This window comes from Bubalus bubalis, chromosome 14 (genome assembly GCF_019923935.1).
Source record: "Bubalus bubalis isolate 160015118507 breed Murrah chromosome 14, NDDB_SH_1, whole genome shotgun sequence".
Classification (NCBI taxonomy): Eukaryota; Metazoa; Chordata; class Mammalia; order Artiodactyla; family Bovidae; genus Bubalus; species Bubalus bubalis.
In genome coordinates, this window is record NC_059170.1 from 19,395,596 (window position 1) to 19,418,965 (window position 23,370).

Here is a 23,370-nt window from a genome sequence, read left to right on the forward strand (position 1 = left end):
AATAACCAACAGTCTAGGCCCAGAGCCCTGCCACCCTCTAGCCACAGGCAGAGCCAAAGCTCATCTCCTCATCAAAGAGCTGAATTCATTCTACTTTCATGCCGTCCACTCAATCGTGCAAATATTTACTGAAAAATAAATATTTTGCTATTAATCTGGGAAATCCTAATAAGATACCATTTCACACCCACTTGGCGCAAGTGGTAAAGAACCCGCCTGCCAATGCAGGAGCCATAAGAGATGTGGGTTCAATCCCTGGGTTGGGAATGATCCCCTGGAGGAGGGCATGGCAACCCACTCCAGTATTCTTGCCTGGAGAATCCCAAGGACAGAGAAACCTGGTGGGCTACAGTCCATAGGGTCTCAAAGAGTTGGACACGACTGAAGCAACTTAGTATGCACGCACACACACACCCTGACAAAATCAAAAAAGCCTGACAAGAGTGAGTCTTGGTGAGGATGCTGTATAAGGGCAATTCTAATACATCATCGGCAGGAATACATATTTGTAAAACCACATAGGAGAGTAACTTTGTATTATCTAGTGAAGCTGAATATGCCCATGACCTTCAACATATTGCTCAAGGAGGCACATGTGAGATTATTTTATCATTTGTGATAGCAAAATACTAGAGACAACTGGAAGGATCATTCATAGGACAAAAGGTAAATGAAATGTGGTATTTTTATGCAATGAAACCTGTAGAACAGTGAAAACAAATAAACTGATTACTCTTACCAACATGATGACTCTCCCAACATAAGACTGAATGAGAAAAATCAAGTTGCATAAGAACACGTATGTTATTTAAAGTCCAAAAAACAGAAAAAACAGATTCATTTATTTTTTACAAACACACACCGAGTAAAAGGACTAAAATGCATATGACCAACCTCATACCATATACAAAAATTAACTAAAAATGAATCAAATGATTGAAGAGCAAAAACTATAAATCTCACAGAAAAAGACATAGGTGTAAAGTCTCAAGTCTTCATGATTTTGTGATTAAACTTTTTAATAATTTTATTGATTGATTCTTGGTTGTGCTGGGTCTTCATTGCTATGCGGGCTTCTCTGGAGTTATGGAGAGCAGGTGCTACTCTCTAGCTGCAGAGCACAGGCTTCTCGCTGCAGTAGCTTCTCTTGCTTCAGAAAACTGGCTCTAGGTCTTCATGATTTGAGATTAAGCAATGGTTTCATAGACATGACACTCAACACAAGCAACCAACCAAGAAGAAATAGATGAATTAGAGTTCATCAAAATTTAAGACATTTGTGCTCCAAAGGACACTATCAAGAAGCCAGAAAGGAAACTGTCAGAATGGGAAAAGCTCTTTACAAATCATATACCTGGTATAAAGAAGCCAGAAAGGAAACTGTCAGAATGGGAGAAGCTCTTTACAAATCATATACCTGGTATAAGAGTGTGTGTGTGTATATATATATATATATATATATATATATATAAAATAAGATATATTACATATATCATAAAAAGTCTGGTATCCAGAATATATAAACAATTCTTAAAACAGCAATATTCTCTGCTTTTAAAATGGGTATAAGGCTTTAACAGTCATTTCTCCAAGGAAGATATACAAATGGCCAATAAGCACATGAAAACATGCTCAATACCTTCTCCAGGGAATCTTTCTGACCCAGGGATTGAACCCACGTTACCCACACTGCAGAGTCTTTACCATCTGAGCCACCAGGGAAGCCCCAAGAACACTGGTGTGGGTAGCCATTCCCTTCTCCAGGGAATCTTCTCAACCCAGGGATTGAACCTGGATCTCCCACATTGCAGGCAGATTCTTTACTGTCTTAGGCACCAGGGAAACTTAGTTATTAGGGAAATATAAATTGAAACCACAATGAGATACTACTTCACACCCATTAGGATTGTCATAATCAAACAGACAAGTGGTGGTGAGGATATAAAAATTAAAACTCTCGTACATTGCTGGTGGGGATGTAAAATAGTGCAGCCACTTTAGAAACAGTGGCAGTTCCTCATAAAGTAAAACAGTTACCATGTGACCCAGTGAATCCACTTACATACCCAAGAGAACTGAAAATATACACAAAAAATTGGTTCATAGCAGCACTATTTATAATAGCAAAAAAGCAGAAACAACCCAAATTTCCACCAACTGATGGATAATTCACCTGCCTGCTGTATTCACACAATGGAATACCATTCAGGCAAAAACGGAATGAAATATTGATTTGTACTATGACATGGCTGAACCTTGAAAACATTATGATAAATGTAAGAAGCCATACACAAGGTTCCACGTACAGGATTTCACTTACATTCAGTGTCCAGAATATGCAAATCCACAGAGACAGAATGCAGGTTAGTGATTGCCAAGGGCTGAAGAGAGGGAAGAATGGGGGGAGTCACTGATAATGAGTATAGGGTTCCTTTTAGGGGTGAAATTGTTCTGGAATTAGATAGTGATGATAGATGGAGTCTTGTGAATACACTAAAAGTCACTAAACTGAAAAACTTAAATAGGTTGAATTTTATGGTATATGAGTTAAATCTCAATAAAAAATGGCATAGAATAACAAACAACAAATCCTGGAGACTCTTAACTTTGCTGGGGGTGGGGGTGGGCAGTTTAAAGGGACACACAGGGGCCTTCAGCTACATTAGCAGTTTTGGGGTGGTGGGTATATGGGTGTCTGTTACACTAATCTTTACACTTTTCTCAATACTTTCATAATAAATAAAATTTAAAAGCATTTACTGAGTGTCAACAATACCAGATACCTGGCTGGTATTGTTTAGTCTCTAAGTCATGTTCGACTCTTTGTGATTCCATGGACTGTAGCCCGCCAGGCTCCTCTGTCGGTGGGATTCTCCAGGCAAGACTACTGGAGTGGGTTACCATTTCTGTGGATCTTCCCAACCCAGGGATTGAACCCACGTCTCCTGCATTGCAGGCTGATTCTTTAACGCTGAGCCACCTGGGAAGCTCCCCTGGGTGGTATAATAATGGGTAAAATCGGATCTCACCCTGCCCTACAGGAAGTCCCATAAGGATAAGTAGTAAGTGGAAAAAAGGGACTGTCAGAGAGTAAGTCATCACTTCTTCCTGGGCTTCTGCTTCCTCTGGGATGAAATGAGAGCTGGACTAGAAGCTTGTGAGTAGAAAGTCTCTGAGGATCCTAGGTGCTGAGGAGTGTGTCTCCCCTTTATCAGCCTACAGCTTTAAGAATTCATCACACACCATGAGCACACAGGCCCTGGCATCAGTCCTGATGCCATCAGGTATCACAAGGGGTCCTAAGGCAAAGCCCAGCTGAGTCTGTTTCTTCTCAGCAAAATGGGAACAGTGACTTCTCCCTCCTAGGATTCCTGGGGCGTGTAAATGAGATAACACATATAAAGTGTCTGGGACGGGCCTGGCACACAGTAAATCCTCAACACATGGAGAAGTCCTCCCTTTGATTCCCAAGGCATTTCCTGAGCAGCACTCCTGGGCCAGGCCTGTGCTAAGGGCTGGAAGACAGAGGAATTCTACTCTGAATGGCCAAGCAGTGGCCCCCAGCCAGGTAGGGAGACAGCCTCCTAATTCCAGGCAAAGTGATGCCATTGCTAAAAAGAGACAGCGGTCACGTGCACAAATGCAGACCTTGGGACAACACAGATGTCCCAGTCAAGAGGCCCAGTCTAGGCTTGGCCAGAGGCCCTCATGGGCGAAAGGCAACATACAAATTCAAGAGATTGGCCTCCATTCATACAGCAGTGTAGCCATTCTTCTCTTTTTTAATCTCATTCAGACTCAACTGTTCCCACAAACCCTAAGAACAGAGTTTGCAATGGATTCTGAAGTCAACTTTGCAAAGCCTGAGCTCATGGCACACCCCGAGGTGCATGTGTAGGGGCACAGTGGCGAAGAGTGTGAAGCTCCATGATCTTTGGCAAGTCAGGGCATCTCTTCAAGCCTCCAAGTCCCCAGCTGTAAAATGGACACGATAACAGTCCTCACCTCCAAGGGTTGTGGTGAAAGTGAGACAGCAACTGCAAAGCCATCACCCAAGTACCCAGCCCTTAACGAGCAGATCAAATAAAGATTAGCTATTATTAGAAAAAAAACAAAAGGGAAATGAGGGGGTCCAGAGAGGTGAAAAGCCTTGCCCACAGTCACACTGGTAATTCGTGGAGTCAGGATTTGAACTTGTGTCAGAGACACTGAAGGACTTGGGGCATCATAAACTCTGTCTGCTCCAAAATCTTCGGCAGGTTCCCTGTTGTCCACTAAAGGGAATCTATCCCTGCCATGGGGTGAGGAACCAGCAAAGGCATGAGGCCAGAAAGACCTTGGGCAAGTTTCCTAATCCTGGCTTCCTTGATCTGGGATACCTGAGTCAGCCCAGAGAGGTCTTTGAACTCCTCCCCATGGTCTGCAAAACGTTTACATCTAATAGAGATTCTCAAAGGAGTCTATGGCCTCAAGAGTAACAAACCACAGACTCAACCTCACTTTGTGTTTTTCTTATCCATCTAAAGGAGATACAGTACCCACCTGGAAAGGCTGGGAGGGGATCAAATAAGACAGCTTATAAGAAGCAACTGAAACATCCCATGATTTAACCTAATCTTGGTTTCCCTCCCTTATCTACTATTCCAGGTGCTGAGGCTAAAGTGGTGAACAAGACAGATACTGCCCCTATTTTCATGGAGCTCACTTTCGAGTGGAAGGAAACCCAGAACATTAATAATTTCAGTTACTAGGAAGTGCTATGCAGAAAATACACAGGAAAATGTGATACAGGCTGATCAGATGGGGATGTCACCTGAGGAGGAAACATCTGAACAAGAAGGAGTCACTTATGCCAAGATTTATGGGGAAAAGCAGAGGTTGGATGGCATCACCGACTCAACGGACGTGAGTTTGAGTAAACTTCGGGAGCTGGTGATGGACAGGGAGGCCTGGCATGCCGCAGTCCATGGGGTCGCAGAGAGTCAGACACGACTTAACGACTGAACAACGATAACAAGGGGAAAAAGCATCTGGGCAGAGGGAGCAAGAAAGGCAAAAGCTCGCTGAAAAGATCCATGGCCAAGAGCCCCTCACTCCCAGTCTCACCACAAACTGGGGTTTCTTGAACAAGTCACGTAACCTCTGAGGCTCAACTGCTACATCTACAAAATGGGAATGAAGATACCTTATCTGCCACAATGTGAGAGAACTCAACCAAAGAGGTGTTAAGGTCTGGGATACTCTCCAAATCTCACCAATAGGCACCCAATACATGTCATTCGGCACTCAACTTGAAAGAGGAGAACCTGAACCGAGAATGCTGGGTCACGGTTTTTTATTTTTAATTTCACGCTGCACTAGAAATAGATTCTTTGTTCCTTATTAACACAGGATTTTTCCTGGCACCTGGGTTTTATTATAGTAACTGCTGCTTCAGTCTCTCTCTTAGGTACAAAAGCAGGCAAAACAGTGAAATCACTGTTCTGACAACCAGCAGACCACGTCTCCCTTCCTTCCCACCAACAAAACTGGAAAGCTGTGTGTCCTGTAGATAGAGCATGTACATACTTTGTTTAAGGAGCTGGAACCATCCTGTCCCCTGGATTGGGCCACTGATTTATCATCAGTCATAGTTCTCTCTCCTAAATATCTCTTTCGTCTGTCCCCATCTCTCCATCTTCTCAGGCCTGCCTCATTATCTCATACTTTAACTCCCTCTGAGCTCTCTCGCTGGCCTTGGTCTCTGCACTTACAAACCATCAGCCATGCTGTTGCTGCTGCTGCTGCTGCTAAGTCGCTTCAGTCGTGTCCGACTCTGTGCGACCCCATAGACGGCAGCCCACCGGCTCCCCCGTCCCTGGGATTCTCCAGGCAAAAATACTGGAGTGGGGTGCCATTGCCTTCTCCGCAGCCATGCTGTTACCAGTATCTTATACACCACATCTCTCTCTTGCTTTAATATCTTTAGATAACTCATTGCACAAATGCTAAACTTCTTAACCTAGCATCCAAGGCTTCCTCTCCAAGAATGAGCTCCTAAGAGGCTGCTCCAACCCCCCAGGGTCTACACCAGACTCCTCCTTGTCTCCAAAACAAAACTAGCCACATTCATTACTCGCCTTTTTTGTTTCTGCTCCGGCTATTTGGTACACTATCCCCATCCCTGCCTCTCACCTCCACCCCTACTTCCTTCACTGCTTACATATTCCTACCCATCCTTCAAGACCCTGGAAGGCTTCCCTACTTCCCCAGAAAAAAAGAGTTTACCTATCTACCTTTAATAATCAGATGTAAAAAGAGGGGCTCTGTCTTTCTCATGGTTAACTCTCCAGAGCCTGCTGCTGCTGCTGCTGCTAAGTCGCTTCAGTCATTTCCGACTCTGTGCGACCCCAGAGACGGCAGCCCATCAGGCTCCACCGTCCCTGGGATTCTCCAGGCAAGAACACTGGAGAGGGTTGCCATTTCCTTCTCCAATGCATGAAAGTGAAAAGTGAAAGTGAAGTTGCTCAGTCATGTCCATGCAGACCCCATGGACTGCAGCCTACCAGGCTCCTCCGTCCATGGGATTTTCCAGGCAAGAGTACTGGAGTGGGGTGCCATTGCCTTCTCCGTCTCCAGAGCCTAGATGGATAAATTCAGTTTAATTAAAATTCATATCAGGTGCTTCAGACTGAGACGAACCTATCACAACCCAGAGGAACAGTTAAAGGAACTGGGGCGCTGCCAAGGGGTGAGGAAGGATAGGGATCAAAAATCTGCATTAAAACAAAACAAAACAAAACTGCAGAAGATTCTGGTGTAAGTGATATCGGACATTTTGTGAAGCACTGGATCACCCTGAAAGTTCCTAACTTTAAAACTACAGGAAAAATGAGAAACTACTTTGCTTCTGCCATTAAGGCTTTTCCTGAAGCTGCCCCATGGCTGGAGAAATCGGGTCTTGTTTTCTGGGACCCAGTTAAGTAGAAAACAGAAGCCTGGGTTCCAACACTGGCCCAGCCTTCAACATGCTCTGGGGACCCTGTGCGGGTCTCTGTCTCTCTCTGGTCTCTATGACCACACCTCCCACCATCAACTGTGTGTCCCCTAGGTAGTGACTGTCCCATTTTGGCTACCGGGTTCCCCCATCTTGCATCGGACATCGCCAGCTCTGATGCCCTCCGTGCTCTGCACTCCGTCCTTCCCAAGGTCCCATTCCCCTGGGTCCAGCCACGGACTGTCCCCTCCCAGACGCCGTCCAGCTCCGCAAGTACGAGCCTCGTTCCCCGCCCTGCTCTTTAAGCCCCGCCAGGTCGGCCCGCGCAAGCGCGTTGGGTCTCCTCGAGGCCCCGCCCCCTGAAGCTCGGGTTAAGGCGTCGGAGGCCAGAGTAAGGAACGCGGCTGGACGACGGAAGAGTAGGTTGGGGCACAGCAACGGCGGCCCGCAAGGGTCACGTTTCTTCGGGAGGAAGGACACGCGGGAGGGGTCTGGTCAGCGATCGGAACCCCGGTGGCCGGGAGATGTTGCCGCTCACACCCATGGCAGGGACCTGGGAACTGCTGTCCAGTGAGGGGGAGGGGCTGGTGCTTCTTGATTCCAGATTCCCCAGATCTGACTCCAGATCGGGCTGGTGTCGGAGACTCGATGCCGGTGAGACTAGAGCCGGAGATGTTGGGGGTTTTTGTTTTCTTTAAACACGACAGAATGGGAAACGATTAGAACCAAACTTTGCCCCGACTGAGAGCAAGCGGGCCCAGGAGGTAGAGCAAGCCTGGGCAAGAGACCGTGGTGTTGGCCCGGCTTCCCGCAAGTATTGACCTGGCCCTTGGCTTAAAGTCTGACCGGGTTTTCTTGCGGGCATGTTAAGCTTTCGGTGATCGGGCTCCAGCTTGTCATTCATTCACCATTCATTCATTTAACACCCATCGAATTCAGTAGGCGCTGGAGCTACAGAAGTGATCAAGACCCCTATTCCTTACCGTACTGGGAAAATTAATGAGCTGTAGAAGGAAGCCCCGGGCGGGGAATAGGGACAGCTTCTGAAACTTAAGTCGTGAACGCTGGTCGGGAGGGGTGGGGATTGTCCCAAAGAAACAAATGCCAAGACCTGGAAGCGGGAGAGAAGCTGGTGTGTCCTGAAGATACATCACTCCGAACCTGTTCAGTGCTTAGGGGAGAGATGGCGGTATTTGGAATTAGGCTGCTAACAGTGGAAAGAAATCAAGGAGTACAATATACTTAGAATCCACAGGATTGAGGCAGAAAGGGTGTAGGCAAGAAGTATATACAAGGCTTGGGTGCCTGGGGAAAGACTACCCACTCCATTTCTCTGGCCTGAGAATTCCATGGACTATATAGTCCATGGCGTCGCAAAGAGTCCAATGCGACTGAGCGACTTTCACTTTGGGTGCCTGGGTGGGGTTCATCAAGAGCAGGAGCAGATTTATGGCAGACAATACATTCTATTCTGGTTCTGTGGAGACTGTCAGTAAGCAGTTGGATATTCTCCTTTGAAGGTCAGGAAAAGCACTATAGTGAAGTTACACATTTGATGTCATCAGCAAAACAAAGCCACAAGAAGGGTTGAGACTGTAGAATGAGAAAGGGCCCGGTCAGTACTTTTCATAGTAATTATTTTTGTCTTATCTTTCTTTGCATCCTGAGTCCGGGTCCTGGCATTAAATGCCAGTCGGTGTTTACCAGCTAAACAAAAGGCCAACAGCAGGCAGAGATGTTGGAATCCCAGAGCTGTGAAGAGATGGGGGCTACTGGAGGGTTCCATTGCTCTAAAGTCAGAGTCACAGGTGCTAGTCTTGGCTTTGCCACAAGGCTGCTGCATTACCTCTGACAAGTATTCTCACTGTAAAATGGGTACAGCCAGAAAAGAAGCTCCCACATATAATACTCTAAACACTGCTAAGGCACTGCACACAGATTTTTTTTTTCATTTAATCGACACAGTGTCCTTATTTATAAAAGAAGTAATTATTATGGCTTCAAACCCATGTGACTGACCCCAGAGTTTCGTTCTCTACTATGACTGCCCTTATCTGTGTCTCACCTGAGAGGACCCTTTTGAAATCACATGCTCATTCTTTCAATGCATTGTGCTGAGGCCCACAGACATTCATGATTGGTTTAACACCAGTTCTGTCATGGGGAGTGGGGGATGGAGCCGAATATGATGGAGGTCATTCTCCAGCTCTCTTCCTGTGACCACTGAGCTGAGCAGCTGTGTTCTGTCCACAATTTTTCTTTCAGATCTTCTTAAACCCCTGGGGCCTGCTGCAAAGTCAGTGAGTGTCAAAGTGTGAGTTGGTTCACCCGGTGTGTCTCTGGCAGCCAGTGGGACTCCTATTACACTGGGAACTTGGGTTTCAGTTATTCCTATCCTGCTAATATGACTTCTCAGAAATGTTTTCTGTGTTTGGTTCTGCGATGATAGATGTCCGTACAAGGAATGTCATTATTTCCTGCTAATGGTTTTGCCTCTGGTTAGTATGAGGGAGGGGTTCACTTTATTTGCATTTAATAGTATTCCGCAGAGGACTCCTTTCCCCCACTCTTGCATAATTTATTTGAAACCTGCCTACGTGGGTTGTTGAAGCTAGAAGGGGAATTAACAATATGTTGCAGTGGTTCCCATTCCAGGAATATTTATTTTAAAAAGAGAGCTTCAGCTCTTCCCTCCGCTTAGACCTCTTGAATCAGAATCTCTAGCAGGGCCTAGGATCTGTATTCTTTTCCAAACTCTGCAGAGTATTCAGCCGGTTTGTAAAGTATGGCCTAGTTCAGACCCCTTATTTCACAGGTAGAGAACCTGCAGTTCTGGGAAGAGAAAGAACTTGTCCCAGTCATATATGACATTAGCGCCTCTCTCTCCAATGAAAAGCATTGGGCTGGGAGTTCAGAGACCTGGGTTCAAGTCCAGGTTTTGCTAGTCATTCTCTTGAGCAAGTCACTTCATCTCTCTGAGCCTCCACTTCCTTACTGGGAGAATAATGCCATCATTGTATTAGGACTCAAAAGAGAGACTGTCAATGGAAATGCTTTGTCAGACTTTCCATTTTGCACTCATGGAAGTTGTTCAGAGCTGCCAGCCAGTGTTCTCTTCCCTGTACCACACTGCCAGTTGCTGGGCCCCAGGCCATCTGTCACTAGGCCCTCCTCTCTCCTTCTGTTGCAGGTTGGGATGGCCACCGGCTGGGGGAGCCTCTTGCAGGATGAACAGCAGCTGGAGGAGCTAGCGAGGCAGGCTGTGGACCGGGCCCTGGCTGAGGGTGTGTTGCTGAGGACCTCACAGGCACCCAGCTCCTCTCATGTAAGCCTCTGACCCCTCTTCTCAGCACTGACCACACAGCTTAGATCCTACAAGGCCCCTGCTAGGCTGGAGGCCGTTCCTTTGGACTTAAAGCCCACATCTCTTTTGCTTTATTTTTTTTTTCCAGTAGCTTCAATTTATCTCTGTAAGAGATAAATTTATCTTATCTTGAAGTGAAGTGAAGTGAAGTTGCTCAGTCGTGTCCGACTCTTTGTGACTCCGTGGACTGTAGCCTACCAGGCTCCTCCCTCCATGGGATTCTCCAGGCAAGAGTACTGGAGTGGGTTGCCATTCCCTTCTCCAGGGGATCTTTCCGACCCAGGGATCGGACCTCGGTCTCCCGCATTCCAGGCAGACGCTTTAACCTCTGAGCCACCAGGGAAGCCCTGGTCTTATCTTAATTTAATAAGAGGTAGATTTGTTAGGATCCAGAGAGAAGCCACCCTTCAGGGTGTGAACTGTTGCCGAGGGCAAGGGCTGGGGCCATGGAATTAGACCTGGCTGACTTCCCTAGTGGCTCAGACGGTAAAGCCTCTGCCTACAGTGCGGGAGACCTGGGTTTGATCCCTGGGCCGGTAAGATCCCCTGGAGAAGGAAATGGCAACGCACTCCAGTGTTCTTGCCTGGAGAATCCCAGGGACGGGGAAGCCTGGTGGGCTGCTGTCTATGGGGTCGCACAGAGTCGGACACGACTGAAGCGACTTAGCAGCAGCAGCAGCAGCAGCAGCAAGACATTTTCATGGTTTGAAACTCAAAAGGTGCAAGAGTTTACAGTTCAGTCCTCCCTTCCACATTCCCTAACCACCCAGTTCTCCTGCTCTAAAGGCAACCTGTGTTTCAGCATTCTTGTTTATTCTTTATTACCTTACTCTTAACAAGAAAATATGTATATATTCCTTTTTCCCATTTTTTTACACAAAGAAGTGTGTTAGACAAACTCTTCTGTGACTTAAAGTGAAAGTGAAGTCACTCAGTCGTGTCCGACTCTTAGCGACCCCATGGACTGCAGCCTACCAGGCTCCGCCATCCATGGGATTTTCCAGGCAAGAGTACTGGAGTAGGGTGCCATTGCCTTCTCCAGATTATATGTATAGTAGAGATTTCGAACTTACAAATAACATGAAATACCAAAATAGGTTGTTACTTTTCCTTTCTCCACCTCTCTCGTTCTCTGTCTCTCTCTCTCTCTCACACACACAGACACATACTTTTTAGTGTTAAGACAATTGTATGAAAAACAGGTAATACATTTTTAAATAACATCTCAGTATTCAAACAAAACTGTACTTCATGTATTTAAAACAAAAACACATACATCATGCATTGGTTTCTCTATATTTGATATTACTGAATAATGCTATAATTGAAATTATAAATCTGTGACTTAACACATACCTTATAATTATCCCCATTAGTGGCTAAAAAGCTGCCACCATCTTTTTTTTTTTTTTTTTTTACCAAGCCACATCTCTTTTTGTCTCTGTGTGCCCAAAACCTAGTTAAGGGCCTGGTGGAGAGTCCAAACTTAATAACTGGTTTGAGGCCCAAGTGATTGAGAATGACTGTCACCTAAGGCAGACTGATACTGTAAATGTTCTGCTTCTGGCTTTAGGATTATAATTCTCTTTGAATTAGTGTTTTCTTTCCCATCAGATATATAGCCAGGAGTAGAATTGCTCGATCATACAGTAGTTTTATTTTTAGCTTTTTATACTTGGCTGAAACAATTTACATTCCCACCAACAGTGTTTGAGCGTTCCTTTTTCTCCACATCCTCTCCAAAATTTGTTACTTTTTTAGTCTTTTTGATGATAGCCGTTCTGACAGGTGTGAAATGATATCTCATTGTAGTTTTGATTTGCATTTCTCTCATTAGCGATCTTGAGCATCTTTTCATGTACTTGTTAGCCATCTGTATGTCTTCTTTGGAGAAATGTCTATTCAGGTCTTCTGCCCATTTTTTGATTGGTTGTTTGGTTTTTGATATTTAGCTGTATGAGCTGTTTGTAAATTTTAGATATTAACCCCTTGTCAGTCATATCATTTACAAATATTTTCTCCTTTTGTGTAGGTTGTCTTTTCATTTTGTCTTATGTCAAGTGTTCCACCTATGTTCCCTTCTAGGTGTTTTTTTTTGTCTTTTTAAAAAATAATTTTATTTATTTATGGCTGGGCTGGGTCTTCATTGGTTCACAATGGTTTTCTGTAGTTTCAGAGAGTGGGGGCGACTCTTTGTTGCAGGTCCTAGAGCACACAGATTTCAGTCGTTGTGGCACACAGGCTTAGGTGCTCAGCAGCATGTGAAATCTTCCTGGACCGAGGATCAAACCCATGTCCTCTGCGTTGGCAGGCGGATTCTTACCTACTGCACCACCTGGGAAGTCCTCTTCTAGGAATTTTATGGTTTCAGGGCTTATATTTAGGTCTTGAAACCATTTTGAGTTTATTTTTGAATATGGTCTGAGGGAATGGTCTAATCTCATTGTTTTACATTTGGCTATCCAGTTTTCCCAGTACCATTTTCTATAGACACCATCTTTACCCACTGTGTATTCCTACTTCCTTTGTTGTAGATTAACTGATCATAGGTGCATGGGTTTATTTCTGGGCTCTCTATTTCTGTTCCATTGATCTATATGTCTGTTTGTCTGTCAGTACCACACTGTTTTGATTACTCTAGCTTTGTAGTATAGTCTGAAGTCTGAGAGAATTATACCTCTAACTTTGTTCTTTTATTTTCAGGGTTGCTTTGCAATTCAGGGTCTTTTATGGTTCCATATAAATTTTAGGATTATTAGTTCTAGTTCTGTGAAAAATATCATGGTTGTTTTGATAGGAATTACATTAAATCTATAGGTTGCTTTGGATAGTATGGCCATTTTAACAATATTAATTCTTCCAATCTAAGAGGACAGGATATCTTTCCATTTCTTTGAATCATCTTCTATTTCCTTCATTAGTGTTTCTAGAATGTATATTCCTGGATGTTTATTGAAGCATCTATTTGTAATGGAGGGGAAGAGAAGGAAAGCACCTTGATGTTAATACTACAAGGCTAGATTCAATAAATTATGGTTTATACAAAGTATTGAATACTATACAGCCACTGAAAATAATGAAAATGTTCTATTTGAATGTATTTGGAAATGTCTCTGAAATATTTATAAAGCAAAGGACACAACAATGTATATATTATATGCTTTTGCATGTGTTAAAAAAAGAGAAAATATGTATGTATACATACACATTAGTCTAGAAGGGTATGTGAGACACTGCTGCTGCTGCTGCTAAGTCGCTTCAGTCGTGTCCGACTCTGTGTGACCCCATAGACGGCAGCCCACCAGGCTCCCCCGTCCCTGGGATTCTCCAGGCAAGAACACTGGAGTGGGTTGCCATTTCCTTCTCCAATGCATGAAAGTGAAAAGTGAAAGTGAAGTCGCTCAGTCGTGTCTGACTCTGTGTGACCCCATGGACTGCAGCACCAGGCTCCTCCGTCCATGGGATTTTCCAGGCAAGAGTACTGGAGTGGGGTGCATTAATATATCATTTTTCATGGGGTGGCAAAGAATCAGACATGACTGAGCATGCATGCATGATCATGAATGCATGAGTATACCATGGGGAGGAGAACTGGGTCATTGGGAACAGGGTGAGAGTGAGACATGCTTTTCACTATGTCTTTTGAATTTATATTATGTGTTTGTATTATCTATTCAAAATAATATTTTTAAAATAAATTTATAAATGGCAACTTCAAACACCATTAACTTATACTACCATAATGACAAACTGATACTAACTCAGAGGTTAGACTCAGTAATGCTTCATAATATAATATAAGCACAAAGTCGTAACATAAGTCACAAAGTCATCTTCTCTTTCCCAAGTTATAGTTCATTTGTTGTTGGAAATCTCAGAATGTATTATCCCCTTCTAAAAATAGTATTCTAGGTGGTATTTGGGTTTCCTGACTCTGCCAAAGTCCAGAGAACTCAAAATGCAGCTGAATGAATTCCAGGCCTGGCAACCTGGGTCACTATCTCCAACAGTGGGGGGAAACCATCCCTGGCTTCTCCTCTGGGGGCCAGAGTCCACTTCTGCTACAGTGGTACCTGTGGACTCTCTCTCTCCCTCAACCAGAAGGCAAGGGGACTGTGAACCCGCCAGGAGAAGCGTGTGTGTGTGGGTGTGGGTATGGTGGTTGTTTATAACCATCATGGTTCACATCCCAGTTTCACTTAATAACCTTGTATAATTTTGGTCATGTTACTTAACCTCTCTGAGACTTAGTTCCCTTATCTGTTTAGTAGGTATAGATAATAATAGTATCTTTCTCAAAAGGTTAGATGATGAATCCATGTAAAGTGTTTAAAACAGTACTGAGCATACAGTCAATGCTCAATAATTTTTTGGCTTATTTGTCTAGACTTTGTAATTTTTTATCTGTTTACATTAAAAAAAATCAGAAGTGATTGGTCAAAAACAAAGTCTAGAAGTTCTCTTAATTCCCACTCCTCATCTTGTTCTCTCTCCCTTCTCAGAGGTAACCAGCGCTCTGCAGTTTGTGTGTTTTCAGTAATATGGGGCACACTTTCCATGGGGTTGTGTTTGCAGGAAGACAACACACTCACAGGCGTTCTACCCATGCCCACTCTCTCTCCTTGATCAGGTGGTGAGCTATGCTCCATTCACACTCTTCCCTTCACCAGTCCCGAGTGCCCTGCTGGAGCAGGCCTATGCTGTGCAGGTGGACTTCAACCTCCTGGTGGATGCGGTCAGCCAAAATGCTGTCTTTCTGGAGCAGACTCTCTCCAGGTACGGAGGGGAGTGGGGGAGCGGGGGTGGGGTGGGCAGGAGATGCTAGAGCTAAGGGACTGGAAGACTGGGACTCATGAGGTATTACCTGGGCAAGTGACTTTGTGGTGAGGGACAGGTACTCCCCAAGAGAAAGAAAAATTAATGGAATAGAAGTCAGGAGAGCTGGCTTCTAACCCTGGCTCTACCACTTGCTTATATGGTCTCAAACAAGTCCCTTTCTTTCTCTGGGCCTCAATTTCTTCATCTGTAAAATGGGAAAGTGAAAGTTGCTTAACCATTTCTGACTCTTTGTGACCCCATGGACTGTATAGTCCATGGAATTCTCTAGGCCAGAATACTGGAGTGGATAGCCTATCCCTTCTCCAGCAGATCTTCCCGACCCAGGAATTGAACTGGGGTCTCCTGTGTTGCAGGCAGATTGTTTACCAACTGAGCTATAAGGGAGGTTGGCCTAAATCTAAGATCCATTCCAATGCTGACATTCTGTGATTCTCTGACCTGTGACCTGCCCCCTGCTTTGAAGACTGAAATTTCCATTTGGGATTAGAGAAGGTCAGGGCTCTCCAGGTGGCACTAGCGGTAAAGATCCTGCCTGCCAATGCAGGTAGACATAACAGACTCGAGTTTGATCTCTGGGTTGGGAAGATCTCCTGGAGGAGGGCATGGCAACCCACTCCAGTATTCTTGCCTGGAGAATCCCATGGACAGAGGAGCCTGGCGGGCTGCGGTCCATAGGTCGCAGAGTCAGATGTAACTTAGCACGCATGCGTGCAGCCTAGTTTTAGAGAAAATAGAGGGCAGGAGGGGTTATTGGATTTAAAGTCAGATTTTTTACTCAACTTAAGTAGTGGCTGTTTCTTGTCACCTCAGGCCTCTCATTCTGGATGAGATGGGGTGCAAACTGGGCCATGCTCAGTTCATGAGGATACAGAGCCCCTGAAATGGCTCATTCCATCCACCCCTCTTTGTCTTTTCTCCCTTAACTTCTTTTTTCCCTTGAGGCCCTGGGGCAATGGACATTTATTTTAGAATGAAATTAGAATTATATGTGTATGTGTGTAGATAGAGAATATACATATATACATGCACATAAATATAATTGCATGTCTGATTAATTTATCAAAAAACTTTATTTTGTTAAACACAAAATCTTTTAAAAATGTGCAATTTGGTGTGATGGTGAATAGGAAAAGGGTTCATAAAGGTAAGAAGTTTAGAAACCATTAAAGTGAAGTGAAATGAAAGTCGCTCAGTCGTGTCCAACTCCTTGCAACCCCATGGAATAGTCCATGGAATTCTCCAGGCCAGAATACTGGAGTAGGTAGCCTTTCCCTTCTCCAGGGGATCTTCCCAACCCAGGGATCAAACCGGGGTCTCCTGCATTGCAGGCAGATTCTTTACCAGCTGAGCTTTACCAGGGAAGCCCCTGGAAACCATTGACTTGGAGCTAAAAATCCACTGAATCATGAGTGTACAAACTTCCCCAGTACATTTTCCTCGGGTCTTTCTCAGGATAGGCCCAGATTTTGTACCTGTGACTCTGGATTGTGGAGAAATATGAGCAGCCTGATTTTTGACCTTTACCCTGAAGCTGCAGTTACATGTGAGACTTTCCCTGTAGCCCAGCTCTGCAACCCCTGCCTTTGTTATTACCTTCTCCTCCAAAATACACACAAACCCTAGCTTATAAGGGAGAAAAGACCAGGATCACAGCTGGAATAGCAGCCTAGGCCCTGGGGTTGAACGGGAGCATCTCTTCAAAAAAGGCTAAACGTGTCTCAATTTTGCTAGAGGCAGAAGCCCAGCTGGTGTCTCTCCTCCTTACCAGGGGCTGGGAGACCCCCTGAGAGAGCTGATGGGGAGCAGAGGAACTTCAGGGCAGGCCTGAGTTCCATGGGCTCAGTGGGGACCCTATAGCAAGGTGAGCCTGAGAGTCAGGCTTGAGCAGATACGCAGAAATTCATGCCTGAATCTTGAGATGCAACAAGTTACTTACCTGTGGGTGTCTCTTCCTAAGGCTCCAGAAAACCATACTGATGGGTTCTACCTCATGTACCATGTCACAGCAGCACACTTGTCCATAAGCATGAGCCAACACAGACATGTCAAACAGGAGAGACAACGCCAACCATCACACAAATAAAATGGAACGTTATAACTGTAGGTAGCACTATGCAGGAGAGGTCCACAGTGCTATGCGAGTGCATATCAGGGTATCTGACCCAGATATGGAAGGCTTCCTATGAGGACTCATTGAAGAAAAAAATGAGGATATTTAGCTAGAGTCAGAAAAATCTTTTGAGGCACCAGGCATAACTGCTATTTTCTAATCTAAGGCTGCCAAGCAAGAGGCGGATAGGACTTGTCCTGGGAGATATCAGAATATAGGGGAAGCTATAGAGAGTTAATGTTAGGTCACCTAGAAAGCTTACCAACTACATAATGGTCATGGTGTATGCTAGTTTTGAATTCTTGGGGCCACACTCTATGTTCAGTTCTATACATGTAATATCTCATTTACTCTTCACTACAACTCTATGTTAAGCTTCCCAGGTAGGCCAGTGGTAAAGAAACCACGTGCCAATACAGGAGATGTGAGTTCGATCCCTGGGGTGGAAGATTTCCTAGAGAAGGAAATGGCAACCCATTCCAGTATTCTTACCTGGAGAATCCCATGGACAGAGGACCCTGGGGGGCTACAGTCCATGGGGTCATAAAAGTCGGATATGACTTAGCAACTAAACCACAACAGCACTATGTTATAAATTTATATTTCTCTTCCTTTTTCAGATGACCAAACTGAAACATAGAGGTGAAGCAACTGTCTGAGGTTGCCTGGTAGTGAGTGGGAGAGCTGGGATTTGAACCCAGGTCATCTGGCTCTAGAGCTGGGTTCTAAACTACTGTTCTCTATGGGGTTGGTGTGGGTATTCAAGTTTGGGCCAGTAGACCTAGAGAGGATTCAGGAAATAGTGGAAATCCTTGGCCTTTAATGTCCCATGTAGCCTAGAAAATACCCTGCTTCCTCTTCCAGCACCATCAAAAGAGACAGCTTTACTGCTCGTCTCTTTGACATCCACAAGCAAGTCTTAAAAGAAGGCATTGCCCAGGTAACCATTCTCCATTCACCCCAGTCTGAGATGAGACCTGCCCTTCCCATTTCTCTCTCTCTCTCTTTACCAGAAAAATTTGGCATAGTCACTGAGCTCATGGGAATCTGCCTCTCATCGGTCCCCATGGAGTTTATACATTAGTGGCCAATCCTGGGATGACCAGAAGAATGATTCCACTGGGTGTGGGAGTGTTAGCTGGCCCCTCTAATCTCTGTGTACAATTCACGGTACCTTTCAGCTCTGTGGCTAGGCCCTCGGGGTCAGCCCCTGGGCAAGTGTCCTAAGCCTTCAGTTTTTCCCCTAGACCGTGTTCCTGGGCTTGAATCGCTCAGACTACATGTTCCAGTGCAATCCGGATGGCTCCGCAGCCCTGAAACAGATTGAAATCAACACCATCTCTGCCAGCTTTGGGGGCCTAGCCTCCCGGACCCCAGCTGTGCATCGGTGAGTCCCTTGGGCAGTCCTGGGCACACAGGTGAGGTGTCAGCCTGATGAGCCTACAATCACAGGTGGGGGCAGGGATCTCCAAGGCTGACTGTACCCTCCTGGGCCTTGGGTCATGTGTTTCCACCTCACAACACAGTTTCCACTTGTAATTAGGTCTTGGTATGTCAGAGAGAGGAGGGACTTTGTGATTCATCTCATCCTGCCCGCTCTTTGTGTAAGTCACTGTTCCAGGCAGAAAGAACAGTATCTGTGAGGGCCCTGAGGTAAGAAAGAGACCTGAAAGGAGGTCAGCGTCCAAGGCAGAGAGGGAACAGGGGCTTCCCTTTTGAAGGCTGGACCCTAGTAGCATCCACATCTAGTCAGTAGTAATGCTCTAGGTTTCTGTGATTCCAGTCTGTAGCAGGATTCCAGACAGCATGTGGGGCTCAGGGAAAGGGGCTTCAGTTCATTGGGAGGCTGGTGTGGAGTGGAAACACAGGGTCTCAGGGCTCCTCTGGTGTGTACACTAGCTGCCAGGCTTAGGGCAGCCCAGCACATTCCAGCCTGAGGTGGATCCTCCGAGGGCATCATGGTAGGATGTTTCTTAGTGCTCAGCTGATTCTCAAAGTAATCTTCCAGTAAATGTCTATGAGTCACAAGCTGAAGAGTCTTCAAGGTCCATCCAACTGCTAATACATCTCTCTTTCAACAGACATGTTCTCAGTGTCCTGGGTAAGACCAAAGAAGCTGCCAAGATCCTCTCCAATAATCCCAGCAAGGGACTGGCCATGGGGATTGCCAAAGCCTGGGAGCTCTACGGCTCAGCCAAGTAAGCAAAAGAAGTGGCAACAGAATCTTGCTTTAGATTCAGCACTCATGGATACAGTAACTTCTTTGCCTGACATCATTAGGAAATGAGGGAATTTTTCTTGAAATAGAAGCTTACACTTTGGCATGTCAAAATTATTTTACTGGCGTTTTGGTCTTCTTAAGTAAGAGGTGATATAATTTAATCTTTGATGATACTTTAATCTTTTCTTGTTGGCTCCAGGTCATTCATTATGACTGTCACTGACTACATCTTGATGTAAGGCAAAGCTGCTGCTTAGAGCGAGAGGTGTGAGAGGCTGTTTGCCTGCGCTAATAACCCAGCTATTAGGCTTTAAGCTCTTATTCATTATCTTCATGGTTTTTCTGTCTGTCTCCCCAGTAACAGCTCTTACTTCTTACTGCTGTCATTGGGCTTGAATTTAGAATCCTCCACTCCCATTCTTATACCTCCTTCTAAGAGGAATGGTCCCATAGGACAGACTGAAAAACTGAGGTGCAAGCATTTGTAGAGCAGATGAATTTTTGTCAATTATCTCATACTTTTTTTTTTAGCTTTTACCTTTACTACTTTATTAAAATATTTCTTTTTGAGTTGACTCAATTTTTATTTTTTTATTTTTAAATTTAATTTTATTTTTTATATTATTACTTTTTCTTTACTTTACAATATTGTATTGGTTTGCCATACATCAACATGCAGCCGCCACGGGCATACACACTGAGGGAACCAGAATTGAAAGAGACACGTGTACCCCAATGTTCATCGCAGCACTGTTTATAATAGCCAGGACATGGAAGCAACCTAGATGTCCATCAGCAGATGAATGGATAAGAAAGCTGTGGTACATATACACAATGGAGTATTACTCAGCCATTAAAAAGAATACATTTGAATCAGTTCTAATGAGGTCGATGAAACTGGAGCCTATTATACAGAGTGAAGTCAGCCAGAAAGAAAAACACCAGTACAGTATACTAACACATATATATGGAATTTAGAAAGATGGTAATGATAACCCTGTGTACGAGACAGCAAAAGAGACACTGATGTATAGAACAGCCTTTTGGACTCTGTGGGAGAGGGAGGGGGGGATGATTGGGGAGAATGGCATTAAAACATGTATAATATCTCATACTTTTTAAAAAGAATTTAAAAAAATTAAGCCTGGAAAATGAATTGTGATTTCAATTTAGACATTTATTCAAACACTTTCAAAATACAGTGTCTGTGGTTAGAATGAGTAGGGATAAGAAGAGATGATTCTTAATGTAAAGGTTGGCAACTATGACCTATGTTGGCAACCTCTTACCTATAAATGGGGAAATCAAGGCCCAAGGGAAGAAACTGGCTTATCCAAGGGTGTACCATAGGTCCCTGGCAGGACTGGGAGTCAGGGTGCCCACTCCCAGTCAGCAAGCTCCTGCCACTTCGCCTTCCTTAGCTGAACACTCTCTCCATCCTGCTCCCAGCAGACTATCAGAACTAAAGGCAGGAAGAGGTAGAATGTTTTTGAGTCTGAGTCCCATTATTTGGCAGGGGGCAGGCTGACTTCTGGAGAAGGAAATGGCAACCCACTCCAGTGTTCTTGCCTGGAGAATCCCAGGGAGCCTGGTGGGCTGCCGTCTGTGGGGTCGATAGAGTCGGACACGACTGAAGTGACTTAGCAGCAGCAGAGCAGGCTGACTTCATTAACCAGAGCATGCAGTTCCACTTTAACCTACAGCTTCCCTCCTCCGCCTGTTCTTGGAGGTGGGCCAGCCTGGGCCAAGTGCCACATTCCCACCCATGAGCAGAGCAGATCAGGCTACAAAGTTAAGAGCAAGGTCATTGGCTCTTAGGACTCTCTCCAGGCAAGATGGCTTCTGTAAGCACCCAGCTTGTCTCTCAGACACCCAAGTCAAAGCCAAGACTCAGCTTAATATCAGGTCTGAAGTCAAGAGATTTCAGGCCGACTAGGAGAGGGGTCATAGCAGGACCTGTGTTTTAGCTAAGTGGAGAAGAGTTAGGCAAAGTGTAGCCCAAGAGGTTTAGCTGAGGGAGAGAGAAGCAGAGACAGACAGACAAGAGGCCAAGTACAGTAGGTCAGAAATCCACATTTAGAATCCTAAGCCAAGTCTGCCCACTCTTCAAGAGTCTTAGCAAGAAGCCTTGGGCACAGAGTAGTATAGCTACAGCAAAAATGGAGTTTGGTACTGCTAAGCATTGGCCCTAAGAGAGTCTGGCTGGAACTGGACCTGTCTTTGACAACTGAAAATAGCTTTATTGGTAATCAAACAGACAATTCTTTGGCAGTACCATTTTCCTGAGTCCTTGAGCTCTTGTTCTTTTAAGAAATATGTGGATAAGCAGAAAGGAAGAGGCCAGGTAAGCCCCAATGATCCTGTTAATACTGTGGGACCAAACATGGCCCCATGTGCAACACAGAAATGTTGGGAGGCCCCAGGAAATAAGGCCTTATTCATAATTTGCTCTTTAGAGTTTCTATAGGATTCTGCTGAGCTATTCTAGTGTTTTATTCAAGAACCACACATTGTTTTATTATATGTTTCACAATCTAGTAATAGGGTCTTGTTTTATTACATGTTTCACAATCTAATAATAGGGTCATTAAGCCCCAAACCCCATTATTCTCTTACAAAATATTCTTCTGAAGTTCCTTGGACAGAGGAGCCTGGTGGGCTATAGCCCATAGGGTCACAAAAGAGTCAGACATGACTTAGCTACTAAATGACAACTCTTACCCCTTTACTCCTCCAGAAGATTTTAGAATCATTATGTTAAATTCTAAGAAAAAGTCCTGTTGGATTTTTGAGATGGTTTTAAGTCTAAATTTTAATTTGCACAGAAAATCGACATTACTACATCTGCCTACTGGAGAAGGAGCAAAGAGATCTCCCTTTTTTCACGTTTTCTACTTTCAGGAAATAATGTGTTGTAGCCTCAGGTATCTGTGCCCGAGGCAGTCCTGAGGTGAGAGAATGTCTACTGTTTCAGGGAAGCTGTGTTCTCATTCTCAATGCTGAGGGGAGTGGGATGGGGTCACCTGGGGCCATAAGTGTTCTTTCCCCAGTGCTCAGGTGCTACTGATTGCTCAAGAGAAGGAAAGGAACATATTTGACCAGCGTGCCATAGAGAATGAGCTACTGGCCAGGTAAGTAAAGGAGGGGAGACCTGCATGTGTGTGGCCCCTGGATTGCGGAGAGCCAGTCAGAACAGAGCAGCCAGTCTCTCTAACCCTTGCCCTTCGTTCTCAGGAATATCCATGTAATCCGACGAAGGTTCGAAGATGTCTCTGAAAAGGGGTCTCTAGACCAAGACCGAAGACTATTTATGTAAGTGTCCAAGGAGCATTCCCAAGGATCCAGTAGGGGGCTGATTTGGGAAACTCATCCCGCCTCCCTCTTCCCCTTAATGACCCTTTCTTCTGGGAGGGAGATATGATGGCTTGCTTCCTTCTCTCTGAATTTTAGGGCAAATACTGAAAATATCCCACCATCACAGGACGTTTTGGAGAAGCCTAGTTCTGCTTCTGGAGGGTTGTATCAGAGCTATTGACATTCTGGATAGCCTTGTTTTTCATATGCCTCTGGGCTCCTCAAAGTTTTCTTGCCCTTCTTGGCTAGTCAAGTTGGACTTGGGCAATTGGGTTGGTGGTCAAGGAGGAAGAGGAGTAGCCAGCTCATTCTTTGATTGGTTCTGGGAGTTGCTTCTCTGAGGTCACAGGCAAGACTTCAAGGGGCCTGGATTTGTGCTCTAAGCCAGGCCCCATGCTTCCCTTTATGGGCCACCACCAGGTGACTTGACTTTATATTTTTAATTTTTTAAAGATTGATATTTATTTTATTGTTAGCTGAGCTGGGTCTTTTGTTGCTGTTCGCAG

At 44.9% G+C, this 23,370-nt stretch overlaps 1 protein-coding gene across 2 annotated transcripts in view; it reads left to right on the forward strand.

The window, feature by feature from the left end:
* Positions 1-7,273: 7,273 nt before the first annotated feature.
* Positions 7,274-23,370, forward strand: part of GSS (glutathione synthetase) — a 31,218-nt gene continuing 15,121 nt past the window's right edge. The window contains exons 1-8 of one of the 2 annotated variants that reach the window (XM_045162621.1): positions 7,274-7,395; positions 10,167-10,301; positions 14,971-15,116; positions 18,154-18,229; positions 18,537-18,676; positions 19,371-19,487; positions 22,561-22,641; positions 22,745-22,822. In XM_045162621.1, the coding sequence (XP_045018556.1) occupies positions 10,173-10,301; positions 14,971-15,116; positions 18,154-18,229; positions 18,537-18,676; positions 19,371-19,487; positions 22,561-22,641; positions 22,745-22,822 (767 nt within the window). In that variant the 5' untranslated portion in view covers positions 7,274-7,395; positions 10,167-10,172. Of the gene's footprint in view, positions 7,396-7,498; positions 7,631-10,166; positions 10,302-14,970; positions 15,117-18,153; positions 18,230-18,536; positions 18,677-19,370; positions 19,488-22,560; positions 22,642-22,744; positions 22,823-23,370 lie in introns of those variants that run through there. The other variant, XM_045162620.1, reaches the window with a different exon arrangement.